Source organism: Gekko japonicus, unplaced genomic scaffold, assembly GCF_001447785.1.
Source record: "Gekko japonicus isolate JY-2015 unplaced genomic scaffold, Gekko_japonicus_V1.1 scaffold5444, whole genome shotgun sequence".
NCBI classification, from domain to species: Eukaryota; Metazoa; Chordata; class Lepidosauria; order Squamata; family Gekkonidae; genus Gekko; species Gekko japonicus.
This window is the reverse complement of record NW_015164371.1, coordinates 21320-45322: the sequence shown is the minus strand read 5'-3', so window position 1 is coordinate 45322 and position 24003 is coordinate 21320. Positions and strand designations below refer to the sequence as shown.

At 43.1% G+C, this 24003-nt stretch overlaps 2 protein-coding genes across 2 annotated transcripts in view; one reads left to right on the top strand and one right to left on the bottom strand.

Moving 5' to 3' along the window:
• Positions 1-8536: 8536 nt before the first annotated feature.
• Positions 8537-20589, bottom strand: LOC107108450 (vomeronasal type-2 receptor 26-like). The gene is made up of 5 exons (XM_015408886.1): positions 20450-20589; positions 18830-19121; positions 13283-13510; positions 10988-11114; positions 8537-9435 (listed from the first exon to the last, which is right to left on the bottom strand). The coding sequence occupies exons 1-5, from the start codon at positions 20587-20589 to the stop codon at positions 8537-8539; spliced, it is 1686 nt and encodes a 561-aa protein (XP_015264372.1).
• Positions 20588-24003, top strand: part of LOC107108449 (vomeronasal type-2 receptor 26-like) — a 16647-nt gene continuing 13231 nt past the window's right edge. The window contains exon 1 of the mRNA XM_015408885.1: positions 20588-20739. Coding sequence (XP_015264371.1) covers positions 20588-20739 — 152 coding nt within the window. The remainder of the gene's footprint in view (positions 20740-24003) is intronic.

The following is a 24003-nucleotide window of genomic DNA, read 5'->3' as shown; positions in this document are numbered from 1 at the left end:
GAAAAAGTAAGGAAATCTCTCCAGGGATGGCTGAATTCCCCAAAAAAGCTTTTGAAATGGCCTCTGCAGCAGGGATCTAACTCCAGGCATCAACGGTGAGAGAGAGATCAGAACGTTCGAGGGGGGGAGGCTTCTAACTGGCTCTGTCTGTAAAAGGGTGGGGGAAGGGCCTTTCCAGGCCTCTTTTGGCCTTTCAGGGAGGGAGGGAGGAAGGGAGCCTTGGGGCCTGGCCTGACAAGGGCTGCCAGGGCCAGCCTGGGGAATCGCTAGAGGTTTTGAGGTTTGGGGAAGGGAGAGGCCTCGACTGGGTATAATGCCACAGAGTCCACCTTTTAAAACAGTCATTTTCTCCAGGGAGACAGATCTCTGCTGCCTTGAGTTCAGTTGTAAGTCTGGGGGTGGGGGGTTTCCTTCAGGCCCCATTTAGAGGTTGCCAAGCCTAGGCCTGCCAGCACTTTAGGGTTTCCAGTTTCCCCCCCTGGCCACCGACAGGGGATTCTGGATAAGGTTGCCAGGTCCAGGCTGGGAAACTCCTGGAGATTTGCGGGAGGAGCCTGGGGAGGACAGGGACCTCAGTGGGGTACAATGTCACAGAGTCCACCCTCCAAAGCATCCATTTTCTCCATGGGAAGTTATCTCTGTAGTCTGGAAATGAGCAGGAATTACAGGGGATCTCCAGGTCCCACCTGGAGGCTGGCATCCCTCGGCAGCACCCTCTGGGTGCCTTGATACCACCTGATTTGCATGACTCAAGTAGGCCCAGCTGCTTGCTACTGTTCATCAGCAGCCACCCTATGAAAGCTGGGTTGTTGTGCAGATAAAAAGTAGGAGAGAATAATGTAAGCTGTTTTGGTCCCCACTGTGGAGAAAAACTGTAATTTTCCTAGGTAGAGGCTGTGGGGGAGGGGTGTGGAGATGGAAAGTTGCAGACAGAGAGGCAGATAAAGGTAGGTTGGCTGTTGGGTGGGAAGGAAATTGTGTTGCCAACTCCAGGTTGGGAAATTCCTGGACATTTGTGGGGTGGAGCCTAGGGAGGGTGGGATTTGAGGAGGGAAGGAACTACAGATCAGTATAATGCCATAGCTGGAGGAGAAAAAGAAAGGGGGGGCAGAAGGGAAAAAGAGTGTGAGAGAGGTAGAGGGAGACAGGAGGAAGCAAAGGTGTGAGGAATAGGATAACCATTCCACAAGTTTCTTGCGGGTCTCCACTTGTAGTCTCTAATCTTGGAGGAGGTATACTTTCATAGGCACCATTCACATGATCAGGAGCACTGTTTTTCAAATTATCTCAATCATGAGGACAGTGTATACACTTCTAACTGATGGCCAGGTGGAAGTAGGGGGCAGGCCATTGTACTTGTACTTGGTCCTCCTCTACACTCATGGAGCAAACACATGATTGAAACATTGGCGCCAGGCTCATGCGCTTGTGCTTGTGTGGAAAGTACTAACTTCTATGTACGAATGTAGGGCCTTTGTGAACTTTGAGATGAACATAAAGAAATCACAGTTGAGCTTGTCATAATGGGGACCTTCAGCCTCCAGCACACTCTGTCACTCCTGCATATCATGTGAAAGTGAATCATGTTGCTGTATCACATGTACTTTCCCTAGGAACACTTCTTTCCAATAATGGACTGCTGGGGAAGGGGGCAAGCAGAACGGCAAACAGTGCAGATTATTCACCTAGTTGAATTTGTGTACATTTTCATTGCCTGCCTAGTTTATTCAGGACACAAAGTTTAATTTTCCTTAGCACAGATTGAGGGTGTTTGTAGTACAATGTATTCACTTTACTGAGTGCAGCAGTGCCCTACTGGGACCCAAAGAGACAGCAAATAAGTTAGAAGGTCTTGATGAAACTTTCTGATCAGAATTGAGTCAGCAACACAAAACTCTACTCAGGCTTAATGAATGACATTTGCTGTAACCTATGGTTACCTGAAGTCAGCTTAGAGAGCTAATGCTCAGACAATTCCCTCAGGGGCGAGCACAGGCTTTCCCTTGCAATTACATCTAATTGTACCAACAAGTGTAATCCAAGCAGGCATCAGGTGTGCCTGCCAACTAACTTGGAAGTGAACTTTGAGAAGCAACTAATTATGAAGCATGATAGTGCTGCAGGCAGAGAGATCAACTTTTCTGTCTCTAGGAAGCAGCTGCGGCTTCTCACACACACTATTTTTATCATATCAACATCCAGATATCACAGCTGGTGTCAGCAGGGCAGACACAGAGACATTTTACTCAGCTGCACAGTGCCAGAAGGAGGGGAAAAATCACACATTCTCCCCCCTGCGTAGACTGACTTTTTTTTGCTGTAGTTTTTGCTGAAGTGCTAAAAAAAGGACATTTTCATACATGATATTTCAGGTCAATTACACATCCAACTCTGTCTTGGGGAATTCCTGGAGATAATGGTCTATAAATATATAGTCTTGAAGTCTTGGGTTTACCTTGCTGTTGTTGTCATTTCAGCCTACCTGGCTGGGTGTGCTTTTAGTCCCTATATTCTGCTCATGGCACAATTGAGACCTGACAAGCTTTGTCCTCCAGGCAACATCACTGGGCGGATGGTCTTTGCTACTCAGAAGGAGTGTCCTTTTCATCTGTGAGACCCTGGAGGCTGTGGATGGGATGGAAGCTTGATGCCAGTTTCAGTGAGAAAGCCAGCTCTGTACAGTTCCTTCCTTGCTTTTTTCTTCTAGGCCATTTTCTTTTCCCATCTTAGGCACTAAAGAGAACCTTATCCTTTAGCATGACTAGCACCATTTTACAATGCTGCTTCCTTTGATTGCTTAGGCGTGAAGCAAGAGCTGGGCTGGACTCCTCTGGAAAGACAAGATCCATGGGGGGAAATAGCGGAGGGTGAATATATTTTTTTTTTTAAAGGTAGAAGGTCTTTGTGAATAAAACTTAGTTGGTTTTAAGGTCCCACTGAACTCAAACTTTGTTCTACTGATTAATAATGATTCTGAATTAACCTTAGAAGTGTCACACATACACACAATACTAATATTATAATCATTGTCAGCTGCACTGTGAGTGTGTATATGTGTGTGTGGTTTTTTTTACAGAGGTAGCTGTTGTGTCTCACCACAGACACAACTTTATTAACAGTGCAATCTGATGAAGAATTGCTCCAGTCTAATGAGCTTAGGGCCAAATGAGACTATTTTAATTAATTAACTAACATTATTTATACTCCACCTTTCTCACAGAGGTTGAAGGGGGATTACACAGAGTGAGCTAGTACAATAGCAAAAATGGGACATTTGATGACCCATGCATCAGGATTTTAGAAGTCCAGAACCACCAGAAAGAACTGAAACATAGCATAAATATTCAGGGACTCATGCCACATTAAGTGGTGCAGAAATTAAGCGGTGCAGAAGTGAAATGACAGGCCCAATGGTGGAATGACATCCCCTTGGAGTAAGAGGAGTGTCCTGGAACTGGAATGCCAGGCCCTTCATTACAGTCCTAGGACACATCTCCTACCCCCTGGGCTGTCATTCCACTCTGGAGCTGGTTATTCCAGTCACAGAATACTCCTGCTAACCCCAGGGGCTACTATTCCACTGTGGGGCCTCTCATTCCAGTCCCAGAACACTCCAGGGGCCATCTAGTGATGAAGAATAGATTGTGATTAGATAACTGTGTTATCCGAACCGGTCCAAAAACGATTCCGGCAGCCCAAGTCTGAGTTATCTACCACAGTGGGCGGGGCGTGAGTTCTAACCCGTGTATCCAGAGGTCAGATTGGCCAATGAAATGCTCGCTATTTCAGGAAGTCAGACAACACACTAGGTTTATGAATAAATGTTGCCTTTTACTAAAGCACTTTTCAGACATACAAAAACGGAAGCATACAAGATTCTCACAAGATCCTTAGTTACAATAGTTCATGGAAAGCAATCAGTCTGGAAAATAACAAAAGCATCTAAGAAGGGGAATCACACAGTAGGATATCGTTCATACTTATCTGTGGTTCTAGCTGAGAGAAGAAATCTCCTCGTAATAGAAAATGGGCAGCTTAAGGGACAGTAAGCGAACTCCAGAATCTCACAGACTGGGCCGGCCACGCCAGGTGTGGATTCTCTGGTCCGGATTCCAGAGAACACAGTTAGAGTCACCTGCAGTACTTAAGTTGCAAGGTGGAGGGGGAATGGGAAGAGGAGAGGCTGGCGTTCGTTCCAGAGAGAAGGCAGCACTTAAGTTGCAAGGGGGGGAATGGGAAGAGGAGAGGCTAGAATGTGCTTCAGAGAGAGAGAAAGACAAAGGAGTGTTTCTCCTTTTAAGACCTATGTTTTGGGGCTGGCTTTACCTATCGTAAAACCTGGGGTTTGTCCTCTTTTCTATCGATATAGGTCGAACAGGGGGTGATGTCCTAACAGGGGCAAGGGGGCGATTTGCAGATATTCTATCCTACATCAAAGCGGGGCCATATGGTGGGATGTGAACCTCCGTTTCCTTGGCAACCTTTTGACTTGTAGAAATGTTGCCGGTCCTCAGAGCAATAAACTGTATTGTCTTTTGATGCCAACCCCAGATAACGGGAAGGGGTTGCGTGCGTTCCCACAGTCCATCAATGGTGGCAGGTAGTCTGCTGTTTCTCCAAATGTCCTCCTTGTGCCTGATGGGAGTGAGGCCTCCTTGATCCTTGATCCAAAGGGGCACAGTGGAAAATTCCAGGGAAACATCTGCGCGGGGCTGGCATCTCAGCAATGCCCATTATGGACGCTTGAGGTGCAGGGCCAGCTATTCAACCGCATAGCAGCAAACATACACACAACAGTGAGCCCTGGGTCCCAAACGCACAGATACATAGACATTTGAGCAATATAGCAGAAGCATAATACAGACAATAATGCAAATACAAACACACATGGTAACAACTGGAAAAAAGACAAAGTGGACAGCTCCCCTAAACCACATGGGATAACAGCGGCACCAAGCTGATTCTAAAATGCATATGTAGATTCGGCCTCAGTCTATCCCCAAAAAAGAAATAGCAGTAGCAAATGAGTTCAGATTGTAATATAGACCAGGCAGAAGAAATGCCTAATACAGCATTTGGTCTACTTATTGACCATTTTGATCCAGTTACTGTAATAGATATTGACAGGATCCTGGGATCTGAGCAGACCTTCACTTGTGCATTGAACCCTTCCCATCCTGCCTACTAAAATCATGTAAGGAGCTCAGAGGTCATTTCGGGGGGATCGCGGGGGAACGCAGTTCCCCCGGGTGAGGTGCAGGGGGGCGGGGCACATGACGAAGCCCCGCCCCCTGCTTCCAGCCACCCCGCTTCCGGCCCTCATTTAGCCAGGAGTAGGCAGGAGAAAAGGGAGGGTAAGTTGCTTCCTCCCCGCCTCTCCCCACCCCTGCCTGCTTCGAGCCAGGGAGGGCCTTGGCGGGGCTTCCTCACACTCCTGCCGGCCTTGCAGGTCCACCGCTGGGCCCCTGATGTCACGGGGTGTGGCATATGCTAATGAGTTATGCTAATGAGTTCCCCTAGCTCTTTTTCTACGAAACGACCCCTGAAGGAGCTCACTAATAAGTCTTTGATGTTTATCAGAAATCAGTCACTAACTCAAGACATGTTCCCTTGGCCACTCGAAGAAATGGTTATTCATTTATTACTTTTTAAAATCCCTACAAAGAAATTATTTGGCCAATCATTTCCCAGCCTCTTTTCTGCTCTTTCTAGGCAAAGTAATTAAGAAACCAGTAGCAGACCAACTCCAGGTCTTCTTGGATAACTCGTGTGCTCTGCACCCTTTTCAGTCTGGCCAGGCTATGGCACAGAGATGGCCCTGGTGGCTTTCATTGATGACCTCCATCTGAATGTAAACAAAGGTCATGCTTCTTTATTGCTTCTACTGGATCTATCTGCAGCATTTGATACAGTAGATCATGCTATCCCATTGAGCTATTTGGAGGCAGTAGGTATCAGGGGATGTGCCTTGAACTGGTTTAAAAAGTTATTCATGGATCAGACTCAAAGGTTTGCCACTGGAGACCAAACATTTTCATTGTGAAAGATATCTTTTGAGGTTCCACAGTGGAGAATTTTTGTTCCCTATGTTATTCAACCTCTGTGTAAAGCCTTTAAGAGAAATCGTTCATAGAACTGGAATTGGATGTCAACAATATGTTGATGTCACCCAGCTACATATCTCGCTCCAAATTACCTGGTGATGTGGTAGAGGTCTTGAGCTTTTGTCTTGAGCTTTTGTCTAACTGCTGTGGTCAAATGACTGAAAGCAAACAAATTGAAACTGAACCCAGCTGAACCTTGCTGACTTAGTGAAGAGAAGGTTATATTGGACCCAGCTTTACTGCTGGAGAAGTAAGCTAATGTAGCTACCAAAAAAAACCTTCTTCCAACTGAGTTTAGCCTGCAAAATGCCATCCTACCTTGACACAGCCAATCTGGCCTCCTGGATCCATGCCACGGTAACATTGAGACTAGACCACTGTAATTCACTCTACATAGGTTTCCCCTCAATGTCAAATAGTGCAGAATGCCACAATTCAGTTATTATCTGGAGCTAGATTGAGCATGTATATTACTTTAATTCTATAGATACTCCATTGGCTGTCCATCAGTTACTGGACTCAATTCATGGTATTGACTATCATATACAAAGGTTTTGTCACTCCTAGCTGCACAACCACTTTTCTCCCTATGGTCCACCATGACAATTTTGCTCATCTGAGCAGGGCCTTCTGCAGGTGTCACCCTGCAAGTGGGGAAAATCTCTGTTCTGGCACCACCTTATAGAAAGGCCTAATAATCTCCTGGATTTCTGCAAACTAAGCAAACTATGCAAAACTGGAATCTTCAGGATTGCTTTTTGCACAGATAATAAGGCCGTACTAAGAGAACATAAGAACATAAGAGAAGCCAATGTTGGATCAGGCCAATGGCCCATCCAGTCCAACACTCTGTATCACACAGTGGCCAGAAATACCAGGTGCCATCAGGAGGTCCAGCAGTGGGGACAGGACACTAGAAGCCCTCCCACTGTTGCCCCCCCCAAGCACCAAGAATACAGTGCATCACTTGCCCCAGACTGAGAGTTCCTACCTATACCTTGTGGCTATTAGCCACTGATGGACTTCTGCTCCATATGATTATCTAATCCCCTCTTGAAGTTGTCCATGCTTGTAGCCGCCACCACCTCCTGTGGCAGTGAATTCCATGTGTTAATCACTCTTTGGGTGAAGAAGTACTTCCTCTTATGTGTTCGAACTTGACTGTGCAGCAATTTCATGGAGTATCCACGAGTTCTCGTATTGTGAGAAAGGGGGGAATGTACTTCTTTATCTGCCTGCTCTATCCCATGCATAATCTTATAACCCTCGATCATATCACCCCTCAGCCATCGTTTCTCCAAGCTAAAGAGCCCCAAGCATTTTAACCTTTATTCATAGGGAAAGTGTTCCAACCCTTTTATCATTCTAGTTGCCCTTTACTGCACTTTTTCCAATGCTATAATATCCTTTTTGAGGTGTGGTGACCAGAACTGTACACAGTACTCCAAATGAGGTTGCACCATTTATTTATACAGGAGCATTATGATACTGGCTGATTTGTTTTCAATTCCCTTCCTAATAACCCCCAGCATAGCATTGGCCTCATCTACTACGACTCCAAGATCTCCTTCTTGGTCAGTCTCTGCCAGTTCAGACCCCATCAATGTGTATTTATATTTAGGATTTTTGGCTCCAATGTGCATCACTTTGCACTTGGCCACACTGAACTCAATTTGTCACATTGACGCCCACTTGCCCATCCTCGACAGATCCCTTTGGAGGGCCTCACAATCCTTCCTGGCTCTCACCACCCTGAACAACTTTGTGTCATCTGCAAATTTAGTCACTTCACTGCTTACTCCCAACTCCAAATCATTAATAAACAAGTTAAAAAGCATCAGACCAAGTACTGATCAGACCAAGTACCATAATGAAATAATTCAGAAAGATTATTTGGATGGGGACTGTGGGCTATACAGCTGTGTATTGTACCATATTTACTTGAAAGAAAACTCACCCCCATTGTTATACACAAAAAGATTACTATTAATGAACTTAACTGTCAGTTGTATGTGAATTTAAGATGCCCCCCTCTTTTTTTGATGGCATACCTGGGGAAAAAGCCCGATCTTGCCTTTGAGTAAATCCAGTATGTATATACTGTCTGTTACTGTAAGTATGCTCCTACTACGTAACTTCTGCACTATTAAGTGTGTCATGTTTAGATTCTTATAATTTGTTTCAGCTCTATTTCAAATTACTGCTTGTTTCCAGTTTTCTGCAATGTAAACCTTATAGAATTGCTTATTGGATATCCTATCCTGTTGATTGTATTGACTTACACTGTCTAATGTTCCTTAAATCTCAGTGATAAAGGTGGATTATGAATGAATGAATGAACAAATTATCTCCCAGTTAGACATCACAGTATAGGAAATGTACACTATTAAACAAAACAAACAAGAGAGAGAGAGAGAGAGAGAGAGAAGTGACTATATCTTTCTTCTCATTAATTGGTCCTTCCTGTTCAAATAAGGCTTCATGATAATTATATAGCATTTGGGGAAAAAAATACAAACTGTTAACCCAGCACCAGAGGCCAAGATGGAGAAAATCTCCACAGCTACCATATGTTTTCCCTTCATACTCAGATAAGATGGGAAGAAGGAAACCCAAACACTACAAAAGACCAGCATGCTGAAAGTAATAAACTTTGCTTCATTGAAGGAATCGGGCAACTTCCTGGCTAGGAAAGCCACAGTGAAGCTGACCATAGCCAGAATTCCCAAGTACCCCAGAACACAGTAAAACATGACTACAGACCCTTCATTGCATTCTATTATGATTTCTTCAGCCAGAGAATGCATGTCAGAATCTGGGAATGGAGGAGTAGTACACAACCATAGAACACAAATCATGAACTGTATAAGTGAACAACAAAGAATGAAGTTTGTAAGTCTTTTCCCCACCCATTTCCTCTCCCTGCTCCCTGGCTTGGTGGCCATGAATGCCAGAACTACAGTGAGGGTTTTTGCCAGCACACAAGAAATAGCAACTGAAAAGATGAGAGCAAAAGCAGTTTGTCGTAAGCAGCAGGTCACTGGCTGAGGTCTGCCAATGAATAGTAGGGAGCAGAGAAAACAAAGCAAAAGGGCAATGAGTAGCAAATAACTAAGATCCCGATTGTTGGCCTTGACAATGGGAGTGTCCTGTTTTTTAATGAAAATTCCCAGCACCAACAATGTCATTAGAAATAAGAACAATGCCAGGAAAACCAAAGTGATGCCTAAAGGTTCTGAGAAGGAGAGAAAGTTCAGAGCTTTGGGGAGGCATTCATTTTGATTCAGATTAGGATACTGATCTTCTGTGCATTTGAAACAATCATCTATGTCTGAAAGAAAGAACATATGGCTTATCAATATGTTAATCCTGCCATTGTTTTTCATGCTCTCATACACCCAAGGCTCAAAGGGAGGGTTCCCCTTAATCCAGAAATACAAGATATCTTAGCTTGGAGAAGCACCTCATCTTCTTCTTTATCTTGAAGCCGTATGATGTTCATGACTGTCCATTGGATGTACCCTTCCATCCAACCCATGCTTACTTTGTCTATTGCAACATTTGGATGTGATTTAATACCAAGACGTTAATAATTTAATGAGGCATATCACATAATTACATAAGGTAGAGTAGAATTATCTATGTCCAATCCTTCCAAGGGGTTGAAGTAAAACACCCACCCCACCACTATCTATGGAACTGGATGGAGAGCATTATTCATATCTACATATGAAACATGCAACATAGTGAAGTGTCACATATAGGTGATTTTCACCTTATGAATACACATAGATGAAGCAGATTGACCAATCATTGGTTACATTTGTAAACTTGGTGTGTATGGTTTTGCACAAAAGTCTTCCTAATTTTTAATGAAATCCTTGGCTTTTCTACTTGCCAAATTTTCAGAGGAAAAAAAAAGAATGATAATCCTCCCTATCACTCAACAGTACAAATCTGATGTGACATTTTACATAAGCTTGGTCCCTACAGATGCAATTTTCAGAACTCAGATACCAGGAAATGTCAGAAATGCACATCTTGGTAGGCTTCTTTGGACTATTTACCAGCATGCTCTAAAAAGTGCCATCCTCTTGAGGTGACAGATACAATATTGAGATTTTATCAATAAAGTAAAGGTAAAGGTTCCCTTGCTTGAAAGCCAGTCGAATCCGACTCTAAGGTTACGGTGCTCATCTCCATTTCAAAGCCGAAGAGCCAGCGCTGTCCGAAGACATTTCTGTGGTCATGTGACCGGCATGACTAAACACCGAGGCACACGGAACGCTGTTACCTTCCCACCGAAGCGGTACCTATTTATCTACTTGCAATTTCTTGCTTTCGAACTGCTAGGTTGTCAGGAGCCAGTACTAGAGACGGGAGCTCACTCCGTCTTGCGGCACACTCGGGTCTCGAACTGCTGAACTACTGACCTTCCACAGCCTAATAGCCAAAGGAAATTAATTGGCTTTAGGATTTACCAACATATGTCTGAAGGAAGCAAATCTTAAAATTATTTTTTGGGGGAGGGTGGGAGTGGGATTTTTGAACATACTATGTTAAGTGTTTTCTGTAATGGGAAAGAAGGGCAACAGGTGCCTTGTATGAATATATTGTTCATCAGTAGCGCTCTGCTATCTTCCTGGTTCTTTTGGAAGACTCAAGTGGTGGTAAAACAAGATCAGTGGATGATATAATGCAGTTAATTTCAGAGAGTAGTCATGTTGGTGTTCAGTAGAACAACTACATTTGAGTCCAGTTGCACCTCTGAGACCAACAAGATTTTCTGAGTATGAGCTTTCAAGAGTCAGAGCTCCCTTTATTAGGTATCATGAATCTGATATAATGCAGTGTTTTATAAGAGTACAGTTGATGTCTCCTACCCATCTGATCAGAAATCTTTCCAACTGGACATGGAACACAATCATAGCAACAAAATGGCTTCCCTTCCTTCCTCTGTTTGTTGTAGCCTGGATGGCAATTGTCATTACATATAGCAAGGGGCATCACCTAGTCATCAAATTAAGAGAAAATGCATAAAATTTCTGCCTTATCAAAAAAAATGTGTATATTACAGGTCACTTTCAGTCTGAGTCAAATGCTGGCTGGATCCTGCCTTGCTGAATAAAAATAACTATCTCATCCAACTCTTACTACAGCTTTTGTCCATGCAGGTCTCATGATCCCAGCAGCAGCTTGGGGTAGTCAAAGGTGACCTTTACCCATTTTTCTCTACCCATCGTTCTCCAACGAATTGTCTGTATTCCAGTAATTCTCTTTTCTGTTCACTGCTTCCCTCCATTGTCCTATTACCCTCCTTTTTGTCTTTGTTATAGTACCTTTGCCTGTTCTTTATCCCTATTAATGTCAATGGGAAATAGATTACCACCTGTAACTTTTTTTGTTTCCATTCCAAGCAGTAGTTGGAACCTTCCTGCCAAAATGTAAATAGTTAAGAGAAACAACCCCCCCACTTTACTGACACTTTTTAAAAAACTTACAGAGGAGATTTAGTAAGAAATTAATTGCCATATCAGTGAAGCTTCTCTTCTGTCCAGGGGTCAAAGTAGAGGATTAGGCAAAGGAATGATCTGTTTTAGTTTTTAATTTTAAAATTTAATTTAATTGTTTAAAATCATACCAGTAAGAGAAAATAAATACCATTGCTTCTTGTGCAGCTGCTCTATTCATCTTGTACACATTCAATTTTCTCCCAGCCAGTGATTAATCATGGCTAACATCTTGGGGAGGGGATATGTAAGGGAAAAGTGGCTACAAGCATTAGCTCCCCTCATCATTCCAAAATTCATAAGCAATATATATTCCACTGTACCTGTGATGAACTGCACCTTTTTAAAAAGCCTCAAAGTACTGTACAAACAGAGCAAAGGTGTGTGAAGGGTTAATTCTTCACAGAGGCAGAGAGCCATAAGTGACAGGCTGCTCGGAGCCATCTGATTGGACAACATCAGCTGAGAAGACAGTCTCGAGAGAGATGGATGCAGAGGAGAGTCAGTCAGATTTGTGACTTCTGAGAGAGTCTGATTTTAGCCTTAGCTGAGAGTGGTTTAACGTAGACAGGAGAATTGGGGAAAGCAGCTAGGAGGTTTGGGAAGTGTATGGAGACTCCCATTCAGGCTAAGGAAAAGGGAAAGGTCTTTTAGAGCAAGAAAAAGATTCCCTACCCAGTTGAACAGGAAAAATAGCTCTGAACAGTACAGAGATCCCTGGTCTGGTGTAAATTAAAACAAAAAAAGAGGGAAAATCTAGCCTCTGAGGGAGGGAAGTGGATGAGGTCAGTCAGGGGTTGTTTCCAGCCGGAATGAGCCGGGATGGCATTCCAGCAGTAATGAGTCTGGAGAAAGCCCCTCCCCCCATGCCTTCCCCGGCTTGCCTGCTAAAGTGGGTGGGCCAGGGAAAGCTTGCAGAGAGGGCCCCCTGCCTTCCCTGGCCCACCCGCCACCCTCCTTGGCCCACTTCTGTCAGGCAGAAGTGCCTGAGATCCTTCCCCCCTTTTCCTTGAGCCTGCTTGGAGATGAAGGGAAGGGAGAGGGGAAAAGGAATGGAACCCAGGCACTTCTATCTGTCAGAGGTGCTGGCACACTGGCCCCTCTGTCAGGAAGAAGCACAAAGACCCTCGCCTCCCTTTTCCTTCACCCCATTTGGAGGCAAAGGGAAGGGAGAGGGGGAAACGAATAGAACTCAGGTACTTCTTCCTGTCAGAGGGGCTGGCGGGCTGGCCCCTCTGTCAGGCAGAAGTGCCTGAGATCCTCCCCCCCTTTTCTTTGCCCAGCTTGGAGGTGAAGGGAAGGGAGATGTCAGGGGGTGGACGATATGCAAATAAGTTATGCTAATGAGCTATGCTAATGAGCTTCTGTACCTCTTTTTCTACTAAATGACCCCTGGGGTCAGTCATAGTAACTCACAACAGTGGCATAACACTGATCTCTTCCCCCATTCCATCAAGTCCACAAGGAGTGCAAGCAAAGTTTTGTTTCCCCCCCTGAATGCACTGTCAGTTAGGTGATACTGTGGGAGAATAATGCCCATCCTCTGCATTTATATCTCTAACTGTGATATCTGTTTCCTTTTCCCTCACTTTCACAACTGTGAAAAAAGCACACAGTAAGGAGCCACATAATAACCATTTATAATTATATTTGATAACCTGATCCCACCTGATTAAACACGTTGTGCCATGTGATGCTGTCCACATTAATACTCAACTCTCTTCCTGGTAATGCCTGTGGTTCTATCTTTCCTACTTTTAGTCTTAAGAAGGATTGATTGGGGAAAGTAACCCAGTTTAAAATATCCAATCCAGCTGCTAATTCACCATTTTCATTCAAATACACCATATCCCCCACACTATTGTTGAATGAGAGTCTCTTCAGGAAAGGGTGAAGCTGGATGGAAAGAGAGAAATACAAATTTAAGTAAATGATCAAGAACTGCTAAATATTCTTTTCATTCTTCACCTTGATATTTACAAGTTGGATATATATTAAGGCTCTTTTTTGTTAGGGAATCTCCCTTTACTACGAGCTCAATGGACAATTCACTTCCATGAGATCACACTTCCTTCTTCCACAACCTGAAATTCTCCTACCCAAATGTAGTAGGAAGTGTAATTAGCAGGCTTACATCCCCCCTCCCCCAGCACAACATTTCTTGAGTGATAGAAAGGAGACTTCTTATAATGATACCCAGGGAAACTTATTCAACTGGTCCATAAGAAGCAGTGTAAACAATATATGGGCTGTAGATTTGACTAGAGCTCTTGGCAGTGAGGGAAGAATGGTGGGAAGAAAGGTATCTCAGGATAGGAGTGAAAAAAGTTTTAGTAGCTTTACAGATGTCTCGTATGTAATGCTGAATTCCTCTGTTGAGTATCATACCTTTCCTGAATTCACTGATAATGCTTCTGGGTATGATACAATAAAGAACTTCAGTAACTGGCAAAATCCAACTTCTGATGTTGATAATAACACAGTGTTATCTACATAAAGCAAAACAGGCATGCCATAATTAGCCAAAACAGGCACATGGAATTATGATTTTTGGACATAAGGGGTCATATCATTTATTAATTTCGTTAATTAGATTTTTAGGCCGCTCTCCCCTGCACAGCAGGCTCAGTGTGTGTTACAACTTGGTTAAAACATACAACATTTTGAAATATACCATCTTAAAATCCATACAATTATTAATTAATCAATTCACAAAACGTTGTTGTTAGCCATTCAGTCATGTTCCATTCTTGGCAATTCTATGGGTCAGCTCTCTCCACGTTTTCCTATCTTGTACTGTTTCTTTGAGTCCTTCCATGCTCAGGCTGGTGTTGACTTTTATGGTGTCTAGCCACCGTCTTCTTTGGCCGCCTGGTTTTCTTTTGTCGCTAACCAATCCAAGCATAATTGTTTTTTCTAGCAAGTTCTTCCACATCATGGCTGAAATTAGTCAGTCACAGTTTTATGATTTTTCCTTCCAATGACATGTCTGGTTTTATGAGCTCCAATACTTGCTTGCTTGTCACTTTGCTGTCCATGGAATGCTCAGGAACCTTCTCCAGCACCACAGCTCAAATGGGTCAATTTTCCTCCTGTCTTGCTTCTTCATGGTCCAACTTTCACAGCCATAGGTTGCTATGGGGAACACAATAGCACAGACTAATCTGCATTTAGTTGCTAGGCTGATGTCCTTGCTCTTCCATATTGCTGTGTGACTTGGAGTGATTTGACATTTTATTTCTGGATTGCATTCACTGTTTTGGTTGATCTGTGACCCTCAGAAAGTGAATTCTTCCATACATTTGATCAGGTATTCCAGGCCTTCTTTAGTTTCCTTTACTCCGATTTTTGACTCTTCCAGCTCTAACTTTTTCATGATTGTTTTGGCATACATGTTGAATAGGTAAAGTGAAAGAATGCAACCTTGTTGTACTCCTTTCTCTATCTTGAACCAATCAGTATCTCCATATGGTGTTCACATATGGAGTGGCTTCCTGGTTTGTGTACAATTATTGTATCAGCTTGACCAGATGTACTGGCAACCTCTGGTCTTGTAGGGCTATCTGTAGTTTGTCATGATCAACACAGTCAAAGGCTTTTTTGTAATCAATGAAGCACAAATAGGTAATCTTTTGATGCTCATGAGATTCCTCCATGATGCAACACAGATTTGCTATACAGTCATGAGTGCCACACCCCCTACAGAAGCCAGCTTGGAATCTGGTAATTCCCTTTCAATGATAGGTACCAGATGTTGTATAATTTTAAGCAGAATTTTGCCAATGTGAGGGATGAGAGCGATTGTGTGATAACTGGAGCAATCTTTGGAGTTTACCTTTTTTGGAGGTGGAATGAACACTGAGCATTTCCAGTCCTTTGGCCATGTGCTGGTTTCCCAGATTTTCTGACATAAAACATTACTAAAACATTGCTAAAACATTCAATGCCATCTGTTGCACAACTTAAAACATCCGAAGGGATTCTGATTGTTGGTAGCCATAGATTGAACAGTACAGAGCAAATGGGTGGGTGAGAAAGTCAGCCATGATGGAATGAAACAGGGCAGAGCAGGGGAGGCCAATATAGATGAATTGCTGCTTCCTGAACCATAGGCCTGGTGGAACATCTCCATTTTACAGGCCCTGTGGAACTGCATTAAATCCCACAGGGCCCGGATGTCAGCTGGAAGAGTGTTCCACCAGGCTTGCACCAGAGCTGAGAAAGACCAGGGATACATCCTTTGGGGCAGGAATCACCAGTAGATATTGATCAGAGGAGCGCAGAGCCTTTTCAAGGGATGTATTGCAAGAAATGGTCCAGTAGGTATGTTGGTCCCAGTCCACATAGGACTTTAAGAATTAGAACCAGAACCATTCACATAAAGACTGGAAATTAAAGGAGCCTGAAGGCATCCTTGCTTAACTCCTTGCAAGACAGAAATGAAATCAGACAGCTGACCTTCTGGAGCACAACGAATCTTTGGCAGCTGAATTCTCATATCACTTAAAAAATCAACCAGAATAGCCTTTTATCTATTGATGTTTTAGCCAATTTGGTCAAAATGTGATGTCTAGGAATACATGTACCAAAAAACCCCATGCAATTAAATACATGATGACATGAGGATTTAAATGCTGAGTGTGGATATTAATATAATGTTGGTGTCTTCTCCAAGTATTATCATACATTATTCTGGCCATGACAAGAAATCTTAATGGGTTATGAAAGATTACCTTCCAGGGTTGCAGATTTGAAGGATCCATTCTATATCTGGCTGCAGTCTCTCTCAGTTTGGCCATAGATGTGTACATTTTATGTAAAGCATGTGCTATGGCATAAACTGAATTGTAGATACTGTAGCTTTGGCCAGTCATACTCATTTCAAAGAAAACCCCAGGTAGGTTCTCCAGCTTCTCTTGCCCTGTGCAAATATTACTGATCTCCAGCATCTCAATAGAATCATAAAACAAACAGTTGAATGCTTGTTCCCAGAAGATTTTGAGAAAGCCATCTTCTTTGGGTGCATTAGGTTGTAGGAGATGAAGGAATTCTCGAAACTCCAGCACTTGATTTGAGTGAATGGCAAATGACAAGGTCCCGTGGAAAACATTTGTATCAAAACTCCTGTGAAGTGATTGCGAAGAGAATTCCCAGTGGGCTGTCATAATCCAAACTTTACCTATGGAAGTGTCTGCAATGCCTTCTGACATGGAATTCATGTATAACAACCATTTCAAATTTTCAGTTGTCTTATGGTCTGAATTTACAATAAATGCTTTCACTGTGGGACTTCTTAGTGAATAGTACAGTGGTTTTGTGATTTCTAAGAATTCGATCAAGTTTATAGTAGAAGGTATGATTGGAATTTTGGCAATAAGGGCTACGCAGATGCTATGCTGGGAAAGCATTGGTATCAGGGTCTGCATGAATTTATCTCCTAGATCATACTCTCCTGCCATGATCCCAACCCATGTCCACCGGAAATGCAAAAGGAGCTGGACAATCCCTGTGTACTGCAATGCTTCATTGGGAACCATTCGGTAGAATGAAGAGAGCTGGTATCTAGCTTTGGTCACAGGAGCAAATATACAGTAGGCAATCTGTAAAATGAAATATAGTTTCACAATACAGGCAAAATTGTGATCCTCTCTCCCAAACAGCTGCTGGGAAAATCTAGCGTGAAACTTCAAGGATCTATCCTCTAGCCAAGTTATTTGAAATAATATAAGTGGCATTAATTCTCATTGGGAATGCTGTGAGGGTTGTGGTGAATTTGTTTGGCTGTACCAAACACAGGTGAGCCAATCACCCAATCTGTTCCATTTCTGATGAACAACTCAAAGGGGTACTGAACAGAAACTGCCTCCCAAAATTCTTGGCAAGCCCCTGTCTTGCAGATATCTGGGTAGATATTTGGAGGTGGAGGTCAAAAGCTGACTGACAGCTGATTTTGTCTGAACTTCTCTTTCTGTTCTCCACCCCACCACCAAAGCTTATCTCTTTTTTCCAGAAAAAAAGCAGATTGTTCTTGTTCCTTGCAACCAAAACAGCTTCAGAAGGTGGAGGAGATGCAGGTGTTACTTTGGGCTGCAAAGAATAGTAACAGATTCCTCCTAGCCTTAGCAGCTAGTTCTGTTCACTTCAGGTAGGCATGAAACTTGCAACTTTTCCCCTCCAAAACTTGACAAAATGGGTGGATGGTTTGGGTTGCAGGATAAATTTTATTTTATTCTCTGCAGCCCAAGCAGACAGCTTTGGGTGTGTGGGGTGGCATGGGGAAGCAATTTGCTTCTTCTCTTCATTTCAAAATGATAATTTACAGAAGTAACTATCTAGTCTACCTGCCTCCCACAGCCCTCATACTGAGGGCTTAGCCTGTAAAGAATAACAGCCAATTGTTCTGAGTCAGCTCTGATATGCAGGGTAGAAAATATCCTCTCTCTAACAAAACAAAGGGTAACTTATTGGAACTTGTGTGTTAGATGGGCAACTTATCAGAACCTGTATGTTAGAATGGCAGAACACTCCAATCTGCCTCAGAAGGTTGCTGGATGCTTTGGGTCACTCACACCCTTTCAGCCAGACCTATGTCACAGGATGCTTGTGAGTATAAAATTGACTAGAGGAGAAACTTTGTCTCCCCTTTGGGGACAAGGGTGGGGTATAATGTTTTCTATAAAACTATTTTCTACAGTTTCCAAAAAGGGATGGCGATACTGGGCATACCACCTCTGAACGTTTCTTGCCTTGAAAACTTTACAGGGTCACCATAAGTCAGATGTGACTAGATGGCAAAATAATAATGATGATGATGACGACGACAAAGAAGAAGAAGCAGCAGCAGCAGCTTTCTTGGCAGAGACAACAAGCTCATTCACTCTTCAACATTCCATTATTAAAAAAACAAAAACAAAACAAAACATTCCATTATATACCAGGAGTGCAGAGAGCTTTGGCGTTAGCAAGCAGAGCAGGCAGGGACCAAGCCTTATGGACTGAAATGTAAACAGTGTTCTTCAAGGCAAGGGTATTTTCTGGAATTTTCCATTATCTTATTAAGGTTTTCCATTATCTTACACATAACTCCTGCTCCATCTGTCTCTACTTTGTACTCTTGAAACAAAAAAAAATGGAAGCTCTGAGGACATAGTAACATTATGGATATTATATAATAAAAGACTTGAAAATTCTTTGGGAACTATGTCCTTATTTTACCTGTGGTATCTTGTAAATGTCTAAGATATTAGCCATTTGAAGAGATATTTCAGAATTAAATCCTCCAATGACAGCTATCACATTCTTTGACTTGTCACAGTTGAAGTTGGAGACAATTCTATTCTGTCTAGTTAGAATTTTCAGGGTATTCTGAAAAGTCATCCTTGCATTCAAGTAGCTGTCATATATATGGAACCCAAGACTGACATTTGGGAGGACCTTGGGGTTCTCATTGATCTTCTTCACAGCAAATGCCAAGGAGAGAACATGTTGGTAGGCCTTTGGTATAGTACTGAATGAAAGAAAAAGAAAAACCATTATGCGTGACATATATTTTGTCCTCATGATGCATATTTCAGAGTATTTCACTGTGTATTCCATCATGATAATACATATATTTAGGATCAGGTTTGCATTTCATATACCATGAAAAGACCGAGCTAGTCTTGGCCATCTAGGTCCGAGTAAATGCTACATACAGACAGTCAATGGCAAACCACCTCCATTTGTCTCTCGCCTTGAACACCCCAGGAGGTCACCATAAGTTGGCTGTGACTTGACAGCCTTTTCTGCCACCAATGAACACGGCATCTTTCATTGAAGTCATCTGCAAGTTTCAAACAAAAGTGAACACTGAGGGCCAAACTAGATGTTCCCATTTTTTAAAAAAAGGGTCTGGGTTCTGTGGACCCGGCTTGGGTTTCACATAGCCACACAGCAACTACAGCGACTAGCTATTTAAATATAAAGCAGAGCCAGTTTGGGCTTGGAATGTTACCACTGAGGAGGATGGGCTGTGCCCTCCCTTTTCCTTGCTGAAACAGGGCTAGATGGGCTGTTATTCTCCCTTTTTGCTGTTCCAAGTGCTTAGAATATTCTACCAGAGCAGCAGAAAATGGGAAATATATCCCCCCCCCGCACATTGTTTTGCTGCAAGAACATGGCAGGGGGGAAGCAGGAACTTTTTCTTCCCCCACAACAGTTTTCCAAGCCCAAGTAGCCGCTTTGTGGAAAATTTGAGCTGGGTTCAGAGAACCCTGGTCCAACTCTTTAAAAAAAGCAAATGTCTAGTTTGGCCCCAAGTGGAGGAACTGTGTAGGGGAAGGGGACCAAACATGCCACTAAGAACAGGGTTGAAGATCTTACATTAAGATCTCAGTGTCTCCATCCCTCACATCTGAACAGCTAATTTACAGTATATTTGGAAATATCAAATTCATGAGAATTGGCATGGCACCAAAATTTGGACCTTATTAACAGTTTCTTAGTAATCAGATGAAATGAAATCTATGTGATACAAAATGTGCTGAAGGATAAAAACAGAATTCTGTGTGGTATTCACAGAATGCATGAGTTGATGCACAGTGGAAGAATTATGCAAAAATAAATAGAGAGTGCTGAGTGACAGGAAGCAATGAGATACAACATAGGAATTGACGGGATATAAAATACACAAGAACAGGGAATAATACCAAAATCAAAGAAGCTGACATGCAATTTTTAGTAACCCTACAAATAGTCAATAAAAGTACACAGACTTGCATTGCTTGTTCGACTTATTTGTAGATGCTATGATCTGGCCTAGTGCATATTGCTATTTTATATTAAAAATCATCTCACATAAGTTCTCCTTCAATTGGTTTGGGGTATTCCTTGAAAGATATTTTCCCAAATATATCTTCAAACAATGACCCTATTGCTCCAATGATTTGGTCCCCAAGCTGATAATACTCATATGTCACCTGCGGAGGATAAGTCATGGAGCACATAACAGTTTGTGCCTTGCTTTCAGCTGGAGGCATCTGTAGCTGGAACATCAACAGACTCATCAAAGATAACATTGCCATGACAACTGAATATCCAGTTACTATCATGCTCCTTCAGCCTAGTTACCACCAACTGTTCATTTTGTATTGCTCCAAAAGTGTTTGATAAAAACGAATAGCCAAAAAGTACACTTAGACACTATTCACATTCTGTCACGACAGATGTGAATGGCAGAGAGATATTTTATACAAGATGTTTAGACTTTGCTGCAGATTGTATAAATGGCTTGAGACTAATCCTACAGGACTTGCAAAACAGCAAGTAGACATCGAGTAATCTGAAATAATTATAGGGTTGAAGTCAGCTCTGAAATTGCAGTGCTACATGAGGCCAGCATAAGTGTAATTACTTCATCATGAGAAAAAATGCATGTTGAATCTGATCCAAAGACTACTGAGATGTATTCTCTGTATGTATTGTGCCATGACCTGGATATCCCCAGGCTAGCCTGATCTTGTCAGATCTTGAAAGCTAACTAGGGTCATCCCTGGCAAGTATTTGGATGGGAGAACTCCAAAGCATACCAGGGTCATGGGATGGGAGACCTCCAAAGCATACCAGGGTCATGTCATGGAAACAGGCAATGGCAAACCACCTCTGAATGTCTCTTGCCTTGAAAACCTAACTTTGGCCGCAGTCACACGGAACATTAGCCATGCTAGAGAGACGGAATATAGGTGGAGTTTCCGGGCACTATCTCACCGGCACATCTGGGAAGCGTAGTGCTCCCGTGGCTCAACCGAGGCTTCCCGCCAAAGATACGCGGCAAAGATACACGTGGGGCAAGGGCGTGCACGTGATTGCATTTTCAGTGGAATCCCATGGCATCCGGCGCCTGCCCATGTCCCCTCACAAAAAGCTCCCCCCCAAGTCTCCATGGATGCGCACAAGCACCCAACGGAGCACGCACATACTCAGTGTACAGGGGGAAAAAACCGTTTGCCCTGGAGGAAGGTGAAGAGGCGACTGCTTGTCCAACCGTTCCCAGGAGCTGCACAAAAGGCAGCTCAGAGTTGCCCAGAGTAGCGACCCCCCCCCCGGGGAACCTGCCTTTCGGTTTCATTGTCAGGCATTAGAAGGCAATAGCAGTTTCCTCTGCCCGTCAGCGCCCGCTTCGCGGAGCTCCAGTCGCCAAGCGGAGGAGAGGCAAGACGGTTGTCAGAGCCTTCCCCCCCGCCCCTCTCTCTGTTCCCATCAACGGGAGCCTCTGCTGCTACCCTTCCTCCCGGGCAGCAGTCTCAGGTCGCAGAAAGCGAGATGCTCCCCCGCCTTACCACCAATGTTAGTTTCCCTCACACTGAGGACTCAAGCTCCCTCTTCCCCACCCCTTGGCCACATCCGTTTCTCCCTTCTCCTCCCACCGAGTGACCTTCTGGGACATGTAGTCCATTTCAGCCACTTCTTTGCGATGCTGTAGGATGGTCGTGTGATCAGAACTTCTCCCCTATACACGGGACCTCTACGGGATTTTATTTATGACTGGGGTTGTGTCTACTTGCCAGCCCTGTAGTTTGCTGCATTCATGCTATTTTACAGTGGTTTGAATGCAGTTCTGCCTCCTGCCCAAAAACTGTAGCAATATCCCATAAATCAGTCCCTAGAGTGAACATGCTTTTCAGTGATCTGTAGCCAAAATAAGATTTATGACAAATGGCATATCCCACCCAAGGACCCAACATGGCTTACATTGTTCTCCTCTCCTGCATTTTGTCTTCACAGAAACCATGTGAGATATGTCAGGCTGAGAATTTGTGAGTGGTCCAAGGTCAGCCAGCAAGGTTCCATGGAAGAGGGGAAATTCCAACCTGGATTGCCTTGATCCTAGTCAGACATCCTGATCAGTCCACCACACAGGCTATGATACCTCAGTGCAGTTTTAAAGCTCCCTTTCTGCTGTAAGAGGAAATATTAGGGGAGTGGCACAGACTGCATTTACTGCTCACCCTACCTCCATCACCTAATGGTAAGGGATGCCTTGGGTTTGGGTTCTACAGAGAATCCCAGTTCAAGTGTTATGATTTCCATTGCCTGCTCCAGAATGCCTGATATTGTGATCTACAGTTCAGGTTATTTGCATTGGGGCATTTGCTGTCATCTTTTGCTTTTACGGGGACAGTAATATCAAGCTGGAGGGAGAGCTGTGGGAAGTTGGCTGGTATCTTGTAATATCCAGGCTGAGAGCTCCTCCAGCTACAAGAATTTACAGGTATTTAAAATTGTTTGTGTCAATTCATCTCATATTGGAGCTTCCTCTTCCTCTTAACCAAGGGGTGGCCAAACTCACCTAACGTAAGAGCCACGTAGAATAAACGTCAGATGTCTGGGAGCCACAAGTTATGAACACATATCACACACACTTTGTATCTGATGAAGGGAGCTTCATCTCTTGGAAATGTGTGCCCCCAAAATCAAAAATTGGTTTCTTAAAATAAAAAAAAAGTATTGAGAATTTTTTTAGAAATAAAGATAAAAACTAACAAAAGTCTTTTAAAAAGAGAGAGAGAGAGAGAGAGAGAGAGAGAGAGAGAGAGAGAGAGAGAGAGTGAGAGAGAGAGGTGGAAAAATGAAAGTCAAAACTGACTTTGATAAAGATAAAAAGTAGGGAAGAAGAAATAAGAAGATGATGCAACTGAGACATAAGCACTTGAAGAGATAATTATCTTGCTTACTTGCTCAGAGCAAAAAATTATATTTTAAGCTTTTACTTTGTGTTATAAACTGAAAAGAAATTTTACTCATGTATGACTTAATATGAGAAACTTGAATAACTGCTTATTACCAGCAATATCTATAACTCCTGTTAGCCTTTTCTTTTAGTAATGCTGTCCTATCACCTGTAGTCTGTTAGTGTTTACCCACCCCTTGTTTCTATGTAGTGTGTAGTATAAAAGCAATTAAAATTATTAAAGAGAGAAAGAAAAATGAAAGATGTGGAGAGAAAGAGAGAGCAAATAGATGGGGGATGAGGGAAGGAAGGAAGGAAGGAAGGAAGGAAGGAAGGAAGGAAGGAAGGAAGGAAGGAAGGAAGGAAGGAAGGAAGGAAGGAAAAGCATGCCTCCCCTTCGCTTCCCCAGTCGCCACGCCAGGAGCCACACAATATGCATGAAAGAGCCGCATGTGGCTCCCAAGCCACCGTTTCACCACCCCTGTCTTAACCCATGGCCTTAGCGGAGCAACCCACTGAACACCAGCCCAGTCTTTTCTGGGTTTTATATTTTTAAAAAACTTAAACTTGTCTAAATTGCATTTTTGTTAGCCACATTGGGTCCCCACTGTGGAGCAAAATGCGCTAAATAAATAAATAAACATGACCTTTACTGAGAGAATGTCAAATCCTCAAACTTACG